The following is a 21,138-nucleotide window of genomic DNA, read 5'->3' on the forward strand; positions in this document are numbered from 1 at the left end:
TGTTAAATAACATATTTTTTATCTATTTATTATTACACTTAATCACACCAATCTTCTTCCGTACAAGTTCTTGTGAATAAGCTGTACTAAATCGAAAACCTATTAGAACAAGCACATTACATTGTTCACGGCTCAGACACACTCTCCCAGGTTAAATGTAGATTAAAGATATATCTCTTTAGCCAGGCATACACATAATACATCCTATAACTGTGTGCTCCAGTAGATAGAAATTATTATCCACTTCTGGTTATTATGAACAGCAGCTACGCTAATTTCTCTCCACTTGCTTCTCTTTTTATACCATCTCGTATAATCCAGAGATTGTGCCAGCTTCAGTTGGATTAAATTTTTGTACTTTTTGTAATATTTCAAATGATCTATAAACCTGATTTGAGCCAATGTCCATTGTTAAAATCCCTCTACTAATAAATTTGAATTTAATTGAATTGAACATTACTATAAACTGTATTATGTTAATATGCAATATGTTATCTACAGCACGCGGTGCCGGACCAGAGCCAGGAAGATTGTAAAGGACCTCAGCCATCCCAACACTGGACTCTTTTCTTTGTTGCAGGCCATTCGGAGTTTAAACCAGGAAACACCCAGGATCTGGATCTAGATCCGGATCTAGTACTGGACCTCTCTTGCACAGCACAGTACCACTTTATTCACCTTATACACACCATACTGCACATGGACACTTTAAGGACAATAATTAAAACCATACGCTTTTAATTTATCGACCCCCGTTTGGTTATATTTTTTATCCCTAATTGCATTCCTTATGTTTGAATACCGGACAGATACAAAAAGCATTTCACTGCATGTTCTACTCTGTATGTATGTGTATGTGACAAATAAATTTGATTGATTGATTGAAAAATTTGATTGATTGATTGATTGAAACCTGTGATATGCAGCTGCATTAATAGCAAATTAATCAATGCCTTCTGACCACTTAAAGTGATATAAACTTTGTCTGGGTGGAAAATAAAATATTTAATTCTTAGTTCTACACTGTAACTTTCAAGGCTTCATTTGATAAACACAGTTTTTTTGGAATCTTTTAGATTGTTTAAGGTTCTAGATGGAATATACTTCTACTCTCTTAGAATAAATCAATAAGCCACTTGAGAGCAGGCGTTGCAGTGTTTTATCACGGGTACAAAACACGGGTTTACTCTGACACGAAGCAGAGTAAAACCTCCTAACTGTGATAATATCCCTGTAACACTTTGCAGCTCTTGCAGGTTATTGCTTTTACAAAACAGTGACAAAAACAAATTATGTTTACGTATAAATATGATAAAAATCCAGTGATCAATAAATAAATGAATTTAATCTAAACTATTTTCACAAAGTATCACAGCACAGTTGAATGTGATTGAACAGATCGGTGTGCATTATTTTCAAATAACAGGAATGAAAGTTTGATTTTTGCCTTCGCCTTCCATGTGTGAAGACTAACAATAAACTGATTTAAAAACTTGTTTAACAAAAAAACTGTGTTACTATATTTTTCTGTATTAAAAATAATTTACTAACATATTAAAGGTTGGGTGCATGATGATTGAGAAATGCTTCAGAAAACTGAGTCGGGCTGACAAACAAAACAAACATGTAGCCAATGAGCAGAAAGGGACGTGTCTTGTCAATATGCGGCGGAGAGAGTGCTCAGAGCGCATGACTGACATTAGACAAAAGCGATTGAAAGACCGACATGGCGGATACCTGCCGTTACCTCTGCCTCGGGTTCTAGGTGTTGAATGTCGTCTTCCGCGTGATACAGAGCTAAACCTTTCACGGTACAACACACAGTACTACAAAAACACGTTTGTATTACCATAGTATTACTCACTGAGTTCATTTATTGATAAAAATATCCCCTTGGCCAGCTGCCCCAGCAGGTTCCGCCATAATAGTTGCCTGGGTTGTGTATGTATGTGTGGGGCGGGGTTATCAAAACAGGGGTGACACCCATTTGGGTTTGTTTTGGTGATTTCAAATGTCAACATTGGCTTTCAAACATCGTGCACCCCACCTTTAATGCGCTCATATCACTAAATATCTTTCTGTGTGCAGTTGTGTAGCGACATAAAATTTAATTGGAATTTGATTATTGTAGTAACAGCTCATTCACAGAGAGTTGTATAGGGAAACGCCTGAAAATCTAAGATTTATAATTGAAGGATTAAAAAACTTTCTGTCATCTAACAAAGACAAGTTTATAATTGTTGATAAGGAATCTCCAGTGAAAAAATATTAATTTGTTTTCTCTGGAAAATTACTTACAGTATTATGCCATCCTATTTTTTAATGTAAAGCTTTAATTATTTGAATAATATTCTGCAACAATTAAAAAACTTCCTCGGAATTTAGAGCTCAAGTCTGACCTGCATGCGCTTGGGCTACACAGTAGAGGGAAAAACATGAACGTCTCCATGCTCATGTTTTGTTAGCAACAAGCTAGCAGGGAAACTTTATATAAAAAAACTTTAACCTTAAAAATAACTTTAGAACTTTAAAGAAGTTTTAAGAACATTACTATCTGCCAATTAATTTATCTGAAGCAAATACTTGGGTTAGAAGTATTATAAATTATAAATATGAAGTTCTTCTTTGTTTACTGTTCAGGCTGTGAGCTGCCATGTTACTTGCTGAGCTCAGAGCTGAGACAACTGAGCAGGAATTCCCTAGTAGGAAGTTTGAGTTGTTTTTGTGTTTCTTAGGATTTTACTCTTCAAATACTGCATTAGCCTAAATACATATTTAACCAATCACTGCTAAATAGCCTGGTATTTTAATGAACTAACTCATATAGCTTACATTTGTCTTGTTTTTGTAAAATAAATAGACAGGACTGTGACCCACATGTTCTGCTCCTGTTATTCATGGACAGCTTCTTATTGTGCAAGTTGCTCTATGTGGACTGAAATTGAAGGTTTGCTTTAACGTTTGATATTTTGTAATAAACATATTTTATTCTTAAAATAAGAATAAAATATGGGCTTAAAGTTGACGATATAAAATATTGGTTGCTCTGAAGGTTTCATCCTCCATTGCTTCAACTTCTCTCCTCTGTCACCTTTGTCTTTTTCATTAGGGGTTAAATCCTATACCATTGCCGCAGGGGGCAGGGAACCCAGCAGAGTATAAGTGTCTTGCTTTGTGGGCGAGAAATACGGCTTTTCTCTGTCCACTGTCAATCAATGTGACAATAGCTATTCATTAGAAAAAGAGACGCTAGCATGTAGTTAACACTCTCTTCCCGTGGCATTACATGTGCAGCACTTTTGTATGGGTACTTTTGCATTTAAAGGTGGGTGGCCAAAAATAAAATGTACTCAATAACCAACACCACCAACCCCATCCCCCATCCCATCTAAATGTGGGCAATGAAGGACAAGTATTGTTTACGTCATATTGCTCTCTGAACTAGAGTTAATGTTGTACTATGTTTGTCAGCTTAGCATCTAAATCATCGCATGCTAACACATAGTAACACATAGAAGCTGCATCATCTGGGTTTTTTAAAGATTGTGGGAAGAAAAAATGTTATCTCAGTCTTTTTTTAGTGATATAGTGATGTTCACTTACAAGGTCACTTGTCTGGAAATCAAATTAATAATTGATATAAATACAATATAAATACTAGCATTGATGCTAGTTAAACATATTTTGTTTACTTGGCAACTGTATTTACTTGTTTACTTATCTTTTTAAATCTCAAACAAGTGACTTAGAATGGCGTTTCTCATTTAAAAGTAAAATACAGCAATTTTGCTTCATTTACAATTCTTTTTGTAAAAAGTAAATGATTTCATAAGATAAACCAAACCAAATTCTGACCAGATGAAGTAGCTTCTGCAACTCTGATTCCCTTCCTACATGTTGTTAATGCTAATAAATAGCACATGATGAAGCCATTCACTGCACAGCTAATTTACATTTAAACCCAAAACAAACAAACAAACAAAAACAAACAAACAAACAAAATGCTTATAGACAGTAGAACGATCAGAAACAGTGAAATTAAATATTCCAGTAAAGCAACTCAACCATCGCAGAATTTCAGCTACCACAGACATATACTCTTCCCTCCTTTTAAAGTTATTTAATTTATTTTTAAATAGCTAGTCTTATTTGTGTTAATGGCTGTATTGTTTCATGAATTGTTTTCTTTCAAATCATTAAAATAAAAATAGAAATATTAAAAAAAATAAAATAAAATAATATATATATATATATATATATATATATATATATATATATATATATATATATATATATATATATTTGGTGTGTTATAAGCTAACTTTTACATAAACGTAGAAATATATAAAAAAGCTTTATATATAAATATATAACAGGTTATGTATATGTCACGTGATCAGGAGCATGGTCTCCCCATCACTCCCTCCCTCCTTCCCCTCCTGTTCCCATGCGGCTGTGCTGCGCTCTGATTGGTCCATGTAGCGCGTCCACGTGAACGCAGAGTGATATTCATTCTTCAGAGTGAAAGCCGGTTCCTCTGAGCACAGGGCCGTGTTATTAAAGCCTTTGGAGGAGGAACAGCGTTTGTTTAATTCGCTGCCAAAAGAAGCAACACAAATGACTTTACTTTGATGGTTGCACCTTATTCCGCATAATAAATGCTCCGAGCAACAAGGTAAGCAAGTCTAGAGGTAAACAAGCTCTTACCTAGTTTTGTTTTTTTCACCAAACAACAATTCATCAGTGAGGTAATAAATGAACACCATCTGTGTAAATAAATTGTTTGTTATCTACTAAGGAAAAAAAGGACTCACTGAACTTTCAGGGGTTTTAATTAGAAAACTGGTCACAATTAAAACTGAGCTAACTGCTGACTGGCTTCAGTGATAGAGATTAAAACATTAGAGCTTCTTTGGTCTGATTTCAGATTACATATTGCCTGAATAAAAATAAACTTTAAAATAAACCTATTTGTTTATCTGTTGATTCGGTTTTTAACCCAGTTTTGTTTGGTCAGTATTACAGCTCATGGTGTAGTGTATTATATTAAATAATATGTGTATAGTGTTTTGTTTATACACAAAGACTGACCTCACCGTGGACTCAAAAGTAGCAGCAAGGACTTTTGACAACAGGTCTTAAAACACCTTCTTTCTTAATAAGTGAGATTTAAGAGTCAGTGTAAACCTGCTGTTATTAATGTTAACTATGTTTGTATGTTTATATGTGTATGTTTATAAAACCTCACAAACATACAAACAAGGTTAACATTACATTGCATTACATTACAAGGTTTACACTGACTCAAAGGCCACGTTCACACTGCAGGTAAAAGTGGCCTAAATCCGATTTTTTTGGGGTCAAGTGACCAGGTCAGACTTCTTCAGGAGTAGTGTGAACACTCAAATCTGGCCCAGATCTGATTTTTTCAAATCAGATGTGGGCCACTTCCATATGTGGTCCTGAATGTGGCCGCAGTGTGAACAGCCAAGGCGGATTTGATGCGACTTTTACGTCAATCTACATCGACATTCGTCACAATTATGCGCGGCGAAAACTTTTTTTTTTTCTTTTTGCGCCGGCGAAACCTTTTATTTCTTTTTTTTTTTTTTTGCGCCGGTGAAAACGTGACACAAACGTGACTGGTAACGTGTGTGTTAAGAGTGTTATATAAAGTGGTTACGTGAACCAGCTCATAATGTTTGCATTGAATACATCCCATTATAGCATTACATGATATGTTTGCTTGCACCAGATGATACAATACTTCCTCCATAACCTCGCCAACTTTTTAGCGCAACGGCGTGCTGCGTGTGACGTCATTGTTATTGTTCGTTTGCGCATGCGGGTCAGTTTGAAACAGCAAACAGTTCACACTGGTATCTGATATAGATCACATTTTAAAAGGTAATGTGAACAGCCAAACAAAAAATCAGATCTGAGCAAAATATCCGAATTGAGCATTAAGACTTGCAGTGTGAACGCGGCCTAAATCTCATTAAGAAAGGTGTTTTAAGACATTTATCTGTTCACAGTGTTGTCAAAAGTCCTTGCTGCTACTTTATTAGTTCAAGGAGAGGTCAGTCTTTGGAGATTGTGAAGACAACTCTACACATTTAATTTATTATAATACCCTACATTATAAGCTGTAATACTGTGCAGGTATTGGACACAAATCCTGCTTTGACTTGGTTCTCAAACTCAATTCTGCTTTCTTTAGATAACTTTTCAAAGACTAAGTGTCTCAAGAATCCTAACTGGTTTATGAATGCTTATGATTTAATAGGATAAATCAGATATTATTATTTCAATAACAGACCGTTTGAACAGTATGAATAGCTCAGGGATTTCTGCCTGGTCTTTAATCACAACCCTCGACCCTGACGAGACATGGCGGATTTTGACCTTTAGTGAGAAGGTAACCTCTCCATAGGGTTTAACACATTCAGACTCGTTTGAGAGGTCTAGCTTTGTTTGTATTCTATAACACAGCAATTTTTGAATTCAGGAATAGATCATTTTTCTGAAAATGGTGCAGCTTCATATCAGAGCTTTATATATTAACGCCTCTTCGTTGCCATAGTAACAGATGATGGACGCTATAAAAACCGTATAATTGCTGATGTTAGTTACCTGTAAGGAGGTGTTAATTTAATATGATGGAAGGAGTCTCCAGTGTCAGATTCTATTGGTCATTTACAGGCTTCTCACCTCATGACCAACTCCATGAAAACGTGTCTTTTGTTTGCTCTAATGAAGCACATAAAGCTAATAAAATGCTACTTTAATCACAGTTTTACAGGTCTGAGTGACTATTGCTCAGCTTTTGCGAACTTCAATCATTTATCTAACATTTTGGACTGAAATCACAACACTGCAACAAAAGTGGACAATAGCGTGTAGCTTAGCAACAAGCTGGTTAGCTAACAACAGATTAATGAGTGTGTTCAATATTTATAGTTTAACTAAGCACTGTATCTGTATATTAACAGATCTAACGGCAATATTGCTTTAAACATAAACTGTAATTTAAGTTCTTTCTTTTGAAACAAGCGTCAAAAATTATAAAATAAAAAATGGAAAAAATAAGTGTCAAATTAATTTTTAAAAAAATATTCGATTTTTTATAATTATATTCAATTATATTTACACTTTATATATATTTCTAATTCTGTTCGGACTTTTCGTATCGACTCTCGGTTATGGGGGGGTTTAGAAGATGCTGCTCATCATCTTGAGTTTTGATTTGGTCAACTATTCTTAGAGTGGGCGGTGCTCTGATAGAGATAAGTAGCACGTGCTCCGACATGGCGAAACGAACAGATCCGAGTGATAACGAAAATAACACGAGTAGCTACTGAACTGTTTGTAGATGCATTCGGCCATATTTCTTTACTGTAAAAATGTCTTCATGCCATCTAGTTGAGCAGCAACATTTGAACAGCTAACATTAGCTAGGTGACGAAGCTGAAGCTGTTTAATATTGTATTTATTTTCTGTTCCTCCTGTTAGAGCTCTCGCCTGTAGATGGCGCTCTGGAGAACAACTAGGATTCAAATAATGGGCTGGTCATTGTGCTATCTGACTATGGGATGCAGGCAAATTGCACTTTGTGCCTAATTTACCATTATTATTTTATTTTATACTTATTATTAAAGTAATAGACGCAAATGCCAATTTCACATTTAATGTATACAGTATTTTTTTTTTTTTATATTCAGTATTTTAAAAGTATATTTTATTTCATGCAAAGTTGTCAGGTTGTTTTTACCATTTTAATGAGATCCTGGTATTGGAATTAGGTTTAAAATGGAAATAGAAGAAAAAAATCAAGAGTAAAAAAAACTGGTTAATAAAAAGCCAGCGCCAGATTTGTCATCTTATCTGTTAGCTTTTTTTTTTTTTGGGCAGGATTTTTTGCTCAATTCAGCTACAACATGCATAGGTAATAGTGTGGGTGCAGCTAACTTTACGACACCTCCCATTCAAATCAGTTGAGCAATCGTGAAGACCTTTTGTGTACGACCGTCGCACCTGTTAAAAAAATGTCAGAAGCAGAAGAAAGATTGCATAAGCAAAATTGATTTAAAAAGTGGAATCACGTGTGGTTAGTTATTGATCAGAGCAAAAACCTGCAGCCACTGGACCTTTACAGATAAGATTTGTGATAAGCCTTCTTTCTGTGTTGTGTTTGAGTCGTACCATACTGTGCCGTCGTGCTGAACTCATCTGAACCATTTCCCCAAAGTTTAATGGTTAACATTTGGATCGAAGTCTGGTATCAGGACTTCAGCTTTTTGGAAGTGTATATGCTTTAAACTGATTTAACCCCATGGGTTTTTTTTGTTGTTTTTTTTAAGAAGAAAGTACCTTGGGCAATAGTCCCAAATTTATAACAAAATCAACAGTAATGTAGTCAGACCAGATTCTTAGGGCAGAAAATTAAGGCATGTACTGTATGTAGAGATTGGTGTTTTTTACAGAATGTTTGTCACATTCAGAAAGTGAGATATAAATCATTTGTTTTAATTTCAATTTATTTTATTTTCATCACTAACATGCAAAATTGTCATTTTGATATTATGATAATTACCATCTGTTTCCCTGTTCAGCTAATTTACATAAAATATATTGATGTTAAAAAGAGATTGAAAAGGTATTGTTCTTTAGTAATGCAGTGTTTGGGCAGTTTAGTGTGTATAATAAAAGGTGAAAATGGTTTAAAACGATTTGTGTTGTGATACAGTGTGGGGAAAAAAAGTGTGACATTAAAATAACTCTTTTAATATTAAATTTAAATTATTTCCACATTGTAAAAGGAACATTTTTGCAGTTTACAGTGTAAAATTAGTCTAATTATCTAAATAATATTTTAATGTGAAGCCATGAAATTAATTAATAATAAATAGAATTTTTTTTTTTTTTTGTAAACTAGTCTGTTTTTATTTTCACAGCTCTTTATTTCTTTTGTTCCACAGTGTTTAGGACAGTTCCATCATGCCAGTTAAACTGGTGATGCCGCTTTATCTGTCGAACGATGACTTCCAGAGCAGGATGTCTGTGAAGTGTAAGATGCCTCTGCGTCCATGTCTGCACAGGCGAACTGTAGCTCAGTTCGGCTTCCACTCTCCTCTTCAGCAGGCCGAGTCTCAGGAACAGAAACGCGGCAAGGCCAAAAAGCAGGTCTCCTTCGCCGACCACAAGGGCCTGTCCCTTGCTGTGGTGAAGATTTTTTCTGAGTTCGACGACCATATCGACATCCCGTTCAGCATCCAGCAGCTTTTTGCTACGGCGCTTGATGTCTCTGAGGAGGACGACAAGCTGGTGCTGGACTTCAAGCAGCCGAGCGCTGATTACCTGCAGTTTCGCCAGCGGCTAGAGCAAGACTTGGTCTGTCTCGAGCATTGTGTGCTGAAGGACCGGGCCATTGCGGGGACAATCAAAGTCAAAAACCTGTCCTACGAAAAGTCAGTGAAGGTGCGCATCACGTTTGACACGTGGAAAAGCCACACTGACGTCGACTGCCAGTACGTCAACGACACGTACCTAGGCTCTGATTGGGACACCTTCTCATTCGAGGTAAATTTACCAGCACTGATGGAGCCTCAGGAGCGCGTGGAGTTTGCTGTGTTTTACGTGGTGGATGGGACCACTCACTGGGACAGCAACCAGGGCCAGAACTATAAAATCACCCGCTCTGTTCTGAAGAAGAAGAGCATGAGTGATGCCTGTAACAGACAGCAGAACTACAGTGACTGGGACACATACTTTGACCGATTCGGCAGCCCGAGGTGCTCAAACGGCATTTTTCCAGAGTGGCCGAGCTACACCGGGTACGAGGACCTCGGTCCGTATTACTGAGACCGAGTCGACTGACTTCCATCTAGCGTAAATCCCTAAGAAATATTACACCAGAAAGTAATCTTTTACAGTAATAGAAGATTTTTTTTCTTTTTCAAAATATGTAGTCAATCAGTAAAGATACATATTTGATGTAATATTTTTGCACTGGAACATAACAGAAGCACATGACCACCAGTTTAGCATCATGACACCTTAAACTACTTCATGGTTTTTGACTCTGTGCCACACGGTTATCTAGAACCTTATTTGTATTTTCTAATCTGTCTTGAGGCAAATGAGTGATTTTTAGGACCTAGACCTGCAGTTTACACAACACTAAACTGGAAAACAACAATTTCTAGTTATTGTTTTCAGTGGTCTGGATAAACGATCCGTCTACGTTTGAACCGCATGCGTCATGCAAATACGGAGTGTCTGAGATTTTGTGAAACGGAATTTAGTTTGCTGCTGACTTTGACGAGCGCATGAGCAACACTACAGACTGTTCAGTCATATGTTTATACAGGAATGTGTAGGGAGATGTGTGCACTGCTCTGTACAGAAAAGCACACACAGTCTAATAGAAAAATCATTAAAGGAATTCACGGGTTATATTTTTTCATCACTGACACGTTTGTAAATCCTGAGCTGTAAGCTCCAGCATTTATATTCAGCCAAAGCTCAGAACCGTCAGAATGTGAAGCTAGAAATACATTATGTATTTTATAACATTATTATGTTTTTTGTTTGTTTGTGTAATTACCTTCTTAACAAAGCAGGAATACAGATGTTAATGAGTTCTTATACAGTGTATTATGGTGTGTGTGTGTATATATAAGGATATGGAATTGGCAACTTGGGTCTGTTTGGTGTAATTCGTTATTCAGTTCAAAACAATGCCAGTCATCTTTTATGTGCAAAATATGATTTTAAGCATTAACCTGTAGCATCATCCCTTTCAAGGAAATTGTTCACTTTGTCTAGGCCTCCAGAAGCAGTGTTTTATATCATCACAGTGTTAACATTTTATCAGGTTTTGTGTTTTGTCCCTTTTTTGGGTGAATTTTAGATATATTTTGCACACGACACATTGGGAAAATGTCATGTAAATGTTTTGGGATGTTCTGTTAATGCTTTTTTTTTTAAAGTGTTTTAATTCATTCATTCATTCATTCACTGAGGAATAAAGAATTGTATTTCTAAAGTGGTCAAGGAGTTGTTTTATTGGATCTTTACAGGAACACTTTCAGACAAACATGATCACTAATAGTGGTTTTCATTTTTTGGCATTAAGCAGACTTTTTTATCCAGTGCTCTAAAAACTTTATCAATGAAAACATCCAGTTACTGGTTCAATAGGTCATGGACTGAGAATATCAAGACTAGAAAAACTGTTGGGGATGTAATATAGTTCATTAATTGCTTTAAGGTGTTAATTTAAGTATTGCAGGGAGAGTTGGGTCTTTAGACATCATTTGAAGACCGCAGATTTGTCAAGACAAATACGTCGCATGTCCAGATTTTAATGAAATAATAAAATAAAAAAGAAACCATACCCAAATACAAAACTATCACTCATGATAAAATCACTTTAATTTCAAATGTAAAAACAGTAAATCTGCAGAGAATAAAGTTGGTAATATTCTGCATGATGAGATTTTATGGAGCCATTTGAACTTTCATAATAATGATTTCCTTTTCCGAGCTGGAACAGGATATTTGTTCTGATGACATTTGCACAAAATAGTGGCACAGATTTTCATTAGACTCCGATTTAAAACCGTTGCAAACGTGTTGGCAGATTGAATAAAGTTGAGCTGTGAGGAAAAGTGTACAGTTATTTACAGATGAAGTTGAATGCACCTGTCATTAATTGCGGTTGCTACTCAATGCTAAAAAGCATAGACTAAACTTTTAAATATGTTAATATTAAATACAATATCTGATATTAAATTAGACCAAGATCTTTTTTTTTTTTTTTTTTACTTTATTTTATTTAGAAATATAAAATAAAAACAGGGGGGCACGATGGCTTAGTGGTTAGCACGTTCGCCTCACACCTCCAGGGTTGGGGGTTCGATTCCCGCCTCCGCCTTGTGTGTGTGGAGTTTGCATGTTCTCCCCGTGCCTCGGGGGTTTCCTCCAGGTACTCCGGTTTCCTCCCCGGGCCAAAGACATGCATGGTAGGTTGATTGACATCTCTGGAAAATTGTCCGTAGTGTGTGATTGCGTGAGTGAGAGAGAGTGTGTGTGTGTGTGTGTGTGTGCCCTGCGATGGGTTGGCACTCCGTCCAGGGTGTATCCTGCCTTGTTGCCCAATGATGCCTGAGATAGGCACAGGCTCCCCGTGACCCGAGGTAGTTCAGATAAGCGGTAGAAAATGAATGAAAAAATAAAAACAGGTTGTGAACATTTGCATTCACTGCGTACATTTAAAACATTAAACAACAAATTCTGTTCATCCTCTGTATTTCTACAACTAATAACAAACAGTATTATTATTATTATTATTATTATTATTATTAATTATATTTTTATATATTATTATTATTATAACCCTTTGTGTTTTGTCGAAAATTGTTTAGAGCTTTTAGTTTGAAAAAACATTAGTTCCGGTTATCAATGTCTCTTCTCTCTCGTGAGGGATCTGTCAGAATATTTGGCGTTTGTTTCTCTTCGCTTTGTATTCAGGTACAGTTACAGTTACAGTCACAAGGACATTTTAGTGGTGAATTACATTTGTATTACGTTATAACTGGTTATATGGAGGTTGTAATATCTTGTGTATTGTCAGGAAAAGGCGCGAAACAGAGTCATGTCCGGGCGCTGAAGCAGTCATGGAGGAAAAGTGTACAAAAGTCCTTCAGTCTGAAATGCTGGTGTGTGTGACTGAGCAGGGCGACAGCGACCAAGCTAAAGTAAGTGTTTGTTAAAGCTATTCTTTAAGAGTTCACACCAATCTGTCTGTAGATGTTACAGGTTCAGTAATAACCTGTATGTTATACTGTGAGTCTGTTGTTATACTTTGTGTCTGAGAGTCTTGCGTGGGGCTGGAAATTAATCCCCTGTCAAGAGTCAAGAAGCTTTTATTGTCATTACAGCCATATATAGCTGTTGTAGTACACGGTGACATGAGACAACGTTTCTGCAGGATCATGGTGTTACATAAAACATAGACAGGGCTATAAGGACTTAGTAATTTAGTCCTAGATACATAAAGTGCATCTGTGTAAACTAGTGCAAACAGTGCGGGACAAGACAAACAAGACAGAAAGACAGTGCAGGACAAGACAGAAAGACAGGGCAGGACAAGATAAACAAGACAGTGCAGGACAAGACAGAAAGACAGTGCAGGACAAGACAGAAAGACAGTGCAGGACAAGACAGAAAGACAGTGCAGGACAAGACAGAAAGACAGTGCAGGACAAGACAGAGAGACAGGGCAGGACAAGATAAACAAGACAGTGCAGGACAAGATAAACAAGACAGGGCAGGACAAAAGACAGAAAGACAGGGCAGGACAAAAGACTGAAAGACAGTGCAGGACGAAAGACAGTGCAAACAAAAGATACAGTACATTACACAAAAGACAATACACAAAAACAGCACTGACCGGTGTGTAAATACTGTATGTTTAATCAACATTGCGTGTGCAGAAATACTGGAATGAACACAGTATTATAGCAGCAGTTACATGAGGTATTGTAAAGTATTGTGCAAAACAGCAGTTGACTGAGATGTGAGACAGCATGTGCAAAGAGCAAAAAACAGTGTGTAAAACAGCATGTAAACAGTTTGATGGATTCATATTGGAAATGTGTGTATTTGGTGTAGGTCTGTGCAGTCCATACAGTTAATGTGTGTGTGTTGGGCTCAGTTCAGTCATTAAGGAGTCTGATTGTGGAAAGTCACTCAGATACGCTTGCCCATTTCTGTTGCACTTTGTTCACTTGATACCACAAATATCCCATCCTGTGACATGTGCCCCTGTAATGACATAATCAATGTTATTCACTTCAACTGTCACTGGATTTAATGTTATGGCTGATTGATGGTCGACTTTTTTGGCACACAAACGAATGGTTCATTTCTTCTTCTAAATCACTTTAAGTTATTTGTCAACATCAGTTGTTTAAAATATGTTTCCATGGAGGTACGTGAAATATACTACGGTAACGTCACGGCCTAAGATGACGAAAAAAAACAGACTCTTAAAGAATCGCGAGTCGACACTTAAAGTTCAAATAAGAGTCAGCTTATAGCATCTTATATCATAAATGTAATCTTTCACAAACGGTGCATTCATGCTAGGTTTCTTTCAAACTGTACACACATTAAACGAGGTTGTAGGAGTCGGGATAAGATGTGAGAGTGGAACTTAAGACACATTCGGCTTCTATGACTGAAATCGAATCTCCATGTGGTGCACTTTTATATGTTATCAGTCAGCTGTTATTAGAAATTGAGTAGGAATTTCCCCTCGAATTTCAGTACACTGAGGTCAAAACTGCTGACTGTTCTATTTTAATATATTTGTTTTTTTTGCTCTTTGAAGACTTCTTACATAGCTGGCCGCAATCCTGCTTTTGCTTGTGTTTAGTCTGAACAGAAAAACGGTTCCTGTGAAGAAACCGAACGTGCAGATTTCAGTGATCCGGTGTATAAAGAGATCTCTCTGGCTAATGGTGCTATTAACCGCATGAACAGAGATGAACTACGTGCTAAATGTACTGAGCTCAAGCTGGACACCAGGTAAGATCACAGTAAACCCTGTAAAGTCTTTTCTTGGTTTCTATGTTAGAAAGTACATTTGTAGGTTTATGTTCAGTTGTACACCACAGCGCTGTTGAATTCTGAATTCTGGATTAGTCAGCAGATTAGTTCATTAGCAGTGCACTTACACATCATAGGTTTATATTAATAGACTTGGTCCAATATGTTATCACTCCTATAGTAAAATGCCATTCACAGAGACTTGTATGGCCACAGATAAACAGATAAAAAATGCATAACATTTTTTTTCTCTTATTAACTTCAGGAGAGAGAAAAAAGAGAGACTGGTGATGGAATGAATGTTTATAGCCACTATATCATACATGATAAGATGTGACGCATCTTGTTTTTGTGGCTGGTCCACAATGATAAATGTGTCTATAAATGGCTAAAAAGTGTTGTTGATTCAAATAAATAAAAACATTTGCAAATTGCTGTGGTATAAGTGGAATAAAACACTTCAGGATGTTTTAGGGAAAGCATTTACATGAACTCCATTCCATTAGCCCACATTGACTTTAATTATTTTCTTATAACACAGAATCTTTTATTCCTTGAAGTGAAAACATCCCATTAGATGTGAGTGTGTGTATTTGTGTGTGGTTTTGTTAGAGGTGTGAAAGACGTCCTGAAGAAGCGTCTGAAGAACTACTATAAGAAGCAGAAGCTGAAGCAGTCTGCATCTGTAGCCTCCGACGACTCGTATTACGACTATATCTGCGTGGTGGACTTTGAGGCTACGTGTGAAGAGAGTAACCCACGTAACTTTGTCCACGAAATCATCGAGTTCCCAATGGTCCTTATCGACACACACACTTTGGAGATTGTGAGTTGGTGAAGGAAGATGCTCAAAGTCTTGTGAGCTGCTGAAATGGAATTTATGGGGTAAAAACTGTACGAGCAAAACACACAATAATCCTATAGGACAAGGGGTGGAGTCATTAAGTCAAGTTAAACATTGTTATTGAAACTGATGCATTTAAAATGATGTTTATGAATACCCTTAATTTATTATTCTTTTTTTTAATAAATAGGGATCAATAATCTACATCTTCTGTGGGGAAATATATTTGTGTCTCGAAGGACTTTTCTTGGTATCCTTCTGTTTATTCAGGATTTTAATTAGTTGGGAAACGCTAATAAAAGATCTTTCTATTTTCTGCGTTATTGCAGGTCGGGTCGTTTCAGGAATACGTGAAGCCCAAGTTGAACCCGCAGCTCTCAGATTTCTGTGTGGAGCTTACAGGAATAACACAGGTACGAGGATGGGAAATCGAACACTTTCTCTGCACAACATGGCACTAAACTCCTTATTCGTTTGTATTTCGGTTCCAGAAAATGGTGGACGAGGCAGATCCCTTCCCTCAGGTTTTACACAGAGTGGTGGCCTGGCTGCAGGAGAAAGAACTGGGAACCAAGTACAAATACACCCTGCTGACAGATGGGTAAAGACACAATCTCACACTAGATGTGTTGGTTACTAGAATTCATTTCACATTCATTTCATTGATCACTAATAGTGCACAATGCTGGTGCTTCCCACATCCTGATAATACGATATGTTTAATTTTCTTTAAAACGAAGCTAATGTTTAGTGCTTTTCAAATCATGAAGCATTTATTTATGTATTACGTATTCGTTTCTCTACTACTACCGTCTACGCATATACTGTAAGTGCACCACATAGACCAGAGGTATTCAACTAAAATTTAAAGAGGTCCAGTAAGAGAAAATTTCTTGAAGCAAAGGTCATAATGTCTAACCTAGTAGTTGTATCAACATCTGCAAGCAATCAATACCTGACTGTCAAATAAAATAAATTCAGTACAATTCAAACCTTTTGACAATATTTATTGTCACGTAACATAGAACTGAACATATGTATGATTGTAGATATGTATAACGTTCTCTCATTAAATAAATAAAAGTAGGGCTACATTTCAAAATAAGAGAAAATAAATAAAATGTGAAAATTGTGTATGTTTAAATAAAGTGCTTAACTTTCCCCTTTATATCTCAGTGATCTAACTGAGCTCTAGTTTGGCAGGATTTTAAACCTGGGCTTGAATGGAGTCAGGGCCGCTCTCATACACATGTGGAGGTGCTCATTAGTGACCCTGGAGCCATATTTAGATTTGATTATGTTCATTGTAGAGAAAACTGCCTCGCAGTTATACTGTATGTAGAGCCAAACATGGTCAGGATGTATAGGGCTACTTTCCTCAGACCTGGGAAAGCTGTCTCAGGGACGCTGTCTTCAGATTTGAGTGGATATGTTTGTTCAAAACCTTTGTTTTGTCTCAAATTCAGTCCGTCTCACTCGTCTGTTTCTCTCCCTTGTTTTCTACATGTATTGCTATCTTTCTTTCATGTGTAACTTTACTCTAATTCACTCTCTGTCTTGCACTGTTGAGTAGCAGTAATGCACAGATTTGATCGGCTAAGTGGTATCACGTGGGTTGGTTTAACTCGCATGCAATTGGTCAAGCGCTTCGTCAAGTTTTATATCATGACCTTTTGTTTTGGCTGTAGGCCCGGGTCCGTATTGGACAGCTTCTGGGTCCGGACCCGGACCACGGTCCGCCTGTTAGTGACCTATGACATAGACAGTATAATGAAGTTTTCTTTACCCTGTTTAGTGCTCTGTACTGTATGTTTTAGTTGTGACTGAGTTGGAATTCACTAAAATGCATGTGACCTAAAATGCATGTGATTTGTTATTTGCTGCTTTATTACAAATAACAATAAGGCCCTGAATCAGAGACCAACAATAAATAAAAAATAAAATAAAAAACAGAGGTGGAACAGAAGAAAAAACTAACGTTACGCTAGAGAATTCAATCAGAGGGGGAACATCTATAACCATTATTTATAATTTAGACATTATTTCACTCCTAAATAAACTATTTATATTAGCTATGTGTCACTGGATATTATTTGTCTCTTAATGTCATAGACTTTATCTGTGTGAATTTACAATTACAGAAATAACTTGCTATTACTTCATATATTCGGTGTGAAGAAGACAAATTCATGTCTCTTATCTGAGGTTGTGTGTACGATACAGGCAGAAGGTTTAGGCCCTGAGAAATCCATAACCGTCACTCGTGCTACAGATTGTGACTATTATTGCATTCCTGCATGAAAATTAGTTTCATATTTGCAAGCTTATTTAATTTGTTTTCTTCCACAGGTCTTGGGATATGAGTAAATTCCTTTACACGCAATGCCGCCAGAGTCGGCTGCGATATCCTCAGTTTGCTAGAAATTGGATTAACATCAGAAAGTCTTATGGAAACTATTATAAGGTACTAACTGGTATTTGTATTTCACTTGAATTACACACCATGAGTAAACAACCAAATCTTTAGTTACCGTTACCATATAGTTACCATAGTAATCTATTAGTTACCTAATATACTCACCGTTCACTTTATCAGGAACACCTGCGCAGTCATGCAGTTATCTAATCATTCAGTCATGTGGCAGCAGCACAATGCATGAAATCATGCAGCTACAGGTAAAGAGCTTCAGTTAGTGTCACATCAAACATCAGAATTAGGTAAAATGTGATCTCTCTGATTTTAACCTTGGCATGGTTGTTGGTGCCAGATGGGCTGGTTTGAGTTTTTCAGAAACTGCTGATCTCCTGGGATTTTCACACACGACAGTCTCTGTAAAATGATTTACACAAAAACATCCTGTGAGCAGAGGATCTGCAGATAGAGCACCATCTTTATGACCGAGACCAGAAGAGCTGACAGAAAGTCTTTAGTAACTTATGTAATCTATCTTTACAAACACTGTGAGTAATAAAGCATCTCAGCACACACAGCAAATCAAACCTTGAGGTGAAAGAAGACCACAACAAATTCCACTCCTGTAATCCAACAACAGGAATCTCCAGACTGTCCAGTTTGGGTGAGTCTGTAACACTGATAGCTTCAGATTTTTGTTTTGGCTAACAGGAATGGAACCCACTGTTGTAGCTCTTCCACCTCAGGGTTTGATGTGTTGTGAAACTTCTAATTGCTCACCACAAAATCATTTCTGTTTTAACTCTAAAGACTGCTGTGTGTGAAAACCCCAGGCAATCCGCCACAATGAAAGTCACAGAGATAACACTTCTTTATTCTAATGGTAATGGTAATGGATAAACATTAACTTAAGCTCTTCTTAAGATTGTATTGTGCTGCTTCCACGTGATTGGCTGATGAATGTGTATTTATACAAGGTATTCCGAATATAGCGGACTTTGAATATTGTAATTTGGGATAAAGCATTTTTATTTCTGAATCATCCTCATTAAATGACTTAATTGAATTGAGCTGTCAAAATATGTTGCTGGTGTTACACAGTTAATCTTACAGTGAGTGTCTCATATTGGGCTTCTTAGGTGCCTCGAAACCAGACAAGGCTGAACTGCATGTTGGAGAATCTCGGCATGCAGTACGAAGGCCGACCTCACTGCGGCCTCGATGACTCGCACAACATCGCTCGTGTTGCCATCCGCATGCTGAAGGACGGCTGTCGGCTGCGGGTGAACGAGCGTATGCATGATGGCGAGCTGCAGAATGTGTCCAATACAACGGTGTTGGAAGGAGCGCCGCCTCCTCAGTTCCCCAAAAGCAAAAACTAATTCCACGGCATATTTGCTTCCTTTTTCTAATTAATTTCATTTGATAGAGCAGTGTGCTTTTTTTATACAGCTAATTTGTAACTAATAATAATGGCCAGAGCAAATCATTGATCTGTGGCTGTACTATGCTTAATTTGCCCCAATCATGTTTCACAAAAAAGTATTAATTCTGTGATTATCAGTCTTGACTTTTTAGCAGCAAACATTCTGAATTATTTGGTTTTATAATGTTCAGTTTTTTTTCATAACAATAAAGTGCCATTCCAGTTCATCTCGCTTTTGAATGCTTCTTGTAGGTTGTCCTCAGATTCTTAATGATTTTGAAAAAAGTACATTTTTCTACCCTAATTATTTATTTGTTTCTGAATTTTGTCATTTAAATGGTGTACTGATGCTATTCGGTTATCGTCACTGAAGCTTATAGCCTCCAGGTTAGCATTGTGTATGTCAGTGACTGGATAACATGCTGATGCTTTATGAAGTCGCTCAGCATCTCGAACAGACTTGCTGATGTGGTTTCTGACTCTTATGACATGCTGATACAGTATAAACCGAAAGTTTAATGGTGCAGCTGTATATTAGTGGTTACAATATTGGCATGAAAATAAATTTCACTTTTTTTTAACAGTGAATTGTAAACTTAAAACGGGGTTATTAAGCTAAATATCTGTCAAAGCAAATGTATGTTGAACTAGTTTCTTTACGTTAGCTACATTAGACATGTTGGTTTGGTGTCGAACAAAAAAAACCTTTGCAGCATTCAAGCTTTCTTCTTCTTGTAAGCAAGGCAAGGCAAGTTTATTTGTATAGAACATTTCATACACAATGGTAATTCAAAGTGTTTTACATAAAAGAAAGTAAAATAATCATAAAACAATAATCACAATGATTTAGTAAAATGAGTAAAAAAAATATTTAAAATAAAAGTAAAGCAACTAAAAAGAGGAAAAGGATTATACATTGTAGTACATTGTAGTTTGGGATGCAAGGATATTCCACCTGGGAAGAGATTTATGATTCAGGAAAAAAAAGTGAATCACATGCTGAATATACATTTATTTATTAGAAAACACCATTTACACCAGGAAGCATTCACTGCGACGTGAGACTCATTCTGTTCATTCAAATCTGTAGTTTTTCATTTATCTCCACTCTTGGCCAGTAGATGGAGTAAGATACACTGAAATGGTGTATTGCTGCTGTTGTTGCTGCTTCTAGGTTCCTGTGTTCATCCCAGATCTGTCCACACTGAGCATCATCTTCTCATCATCTCTTCATCTCATCGTCTCCATCTCATCATCTTATCTCATCACATCCATCTCATCTTCTCATCATCTCATCATCGTATCATCTCCATCTCATCATCATCATCTCAGCACCTGTATACTATAATGATCTATAATCTTGGTCTCTGGGTTGTTGATTACAACTCAACATCATCCAGATTCTAGTAAACCTTCTTTGTGACATATATAATTGGACTTAAAGCATATAAACCAAACCCTGCCTAGATTCTCTGTGAAGGAAATCTACTGTAGGTGAATGTAGGTGTCATTTCAACTCAAGGGGGGTTTATAATATTATTATTGCCTGTGCTTATATGATCTGTTTAGATTCTACTTTTTTACGATGCAGCATAATAACCACCAAAATTATATAGCGTCATTCTAATAATATATATTTCATATAATATAACATAATATATGATGAACGATGACGTCACTGTACTCCGGGACGGTGGGCTCGTGACGCTTGTTGCTGTATCACTGTTTGCAGGAGCGATTGCCAGATTGGTATTTTTGACTCTTTCATTCAATTGATACTAGAATGTAACTCAAAATGCTTTCTAATGTTACGTGAAAAACAAAAAGCATAGTCAAAAA

The 21,138-nt window shown here is 36.7% G+C and overlaps 2 protein-coding genes across 3 annotated transcripts; both read left to right on the plus strand.

The window, feature by feature from the left end:
- Positions 1-4,510: 4,510 nt before the first annotated feature.
- On the plus strand, positions 4,511-11,047 carry ppp1r3b (protein phosphatase 1, regulatory subunit 3B). Of its 2 annotated transcripts, none has more exons than XM_060891507.1 (2): positions 4,511-4,675; positions 8,955-11,047. In XM_060891507.1, exon 2 carries the CDS (start codon positions 8,998-9,000, stop codon positions 9,859-9,861), a length of 864 nt encoding a protein of 287 aa, XP_060747490.1. In that variant the 5' UTR covers positions 4,511-4,675; positions 8,955-8,997; the 3' UTR covers positions 9,862-11,047. The 2 variants fall into 2 exon arrangements, with proteins under 2 accessions (XP_060747490.1, XP_060747489.1); XM_060891506.1 differs by having other exon boundaries at positions 4,513-4,675; positions 8,979-11,047.
- Positions 11,048-12,412: 1,365 nt separating this feature from the next.
- Positions 12,413-19,526, plus strand: eri1 (exoribonuclease 1). Its single transcript, XM_060891416.1, has 8 exons — positions 12,413-12,534; positions 12,638-12,761; positions 14,444-14,595; positions 15,229-15,442; positions 15,790-15,873; positions 15,952-16,061; positions 17,810-17,924; positions 19,013-19,526. The coding sequence occupies exons 2-8, from the start codon at positions 12,681-12,683 to the stop codon at positions 19,253-19,255; spliced, it is 999 nt and encodes a 332-aa protein (XP_060747399.1). The 5' UTR covers positions 12,413-12,534; positions 12,638-12,680; the 3' UTR covers positions 19,256-19,526.
- Positions 19,527-21,138: the final 1,612 nt, after the last annotated feature.

Source organism: Tachysurus vachellii, chromosome 17, assembly GCF_030014155.1.
Source record: "Tachysurus vachellii isolate PV-2020 chromosome 17, HZAU_Pvac_v1, whole genome shotgun sequence".
Classification (NCBI taxonomy): Eukaryota; Metazoa; Chordata; class Actinopteri; order Siluriformes; family Bagridae; genus Tachysurus; species Tachysurus vachellii.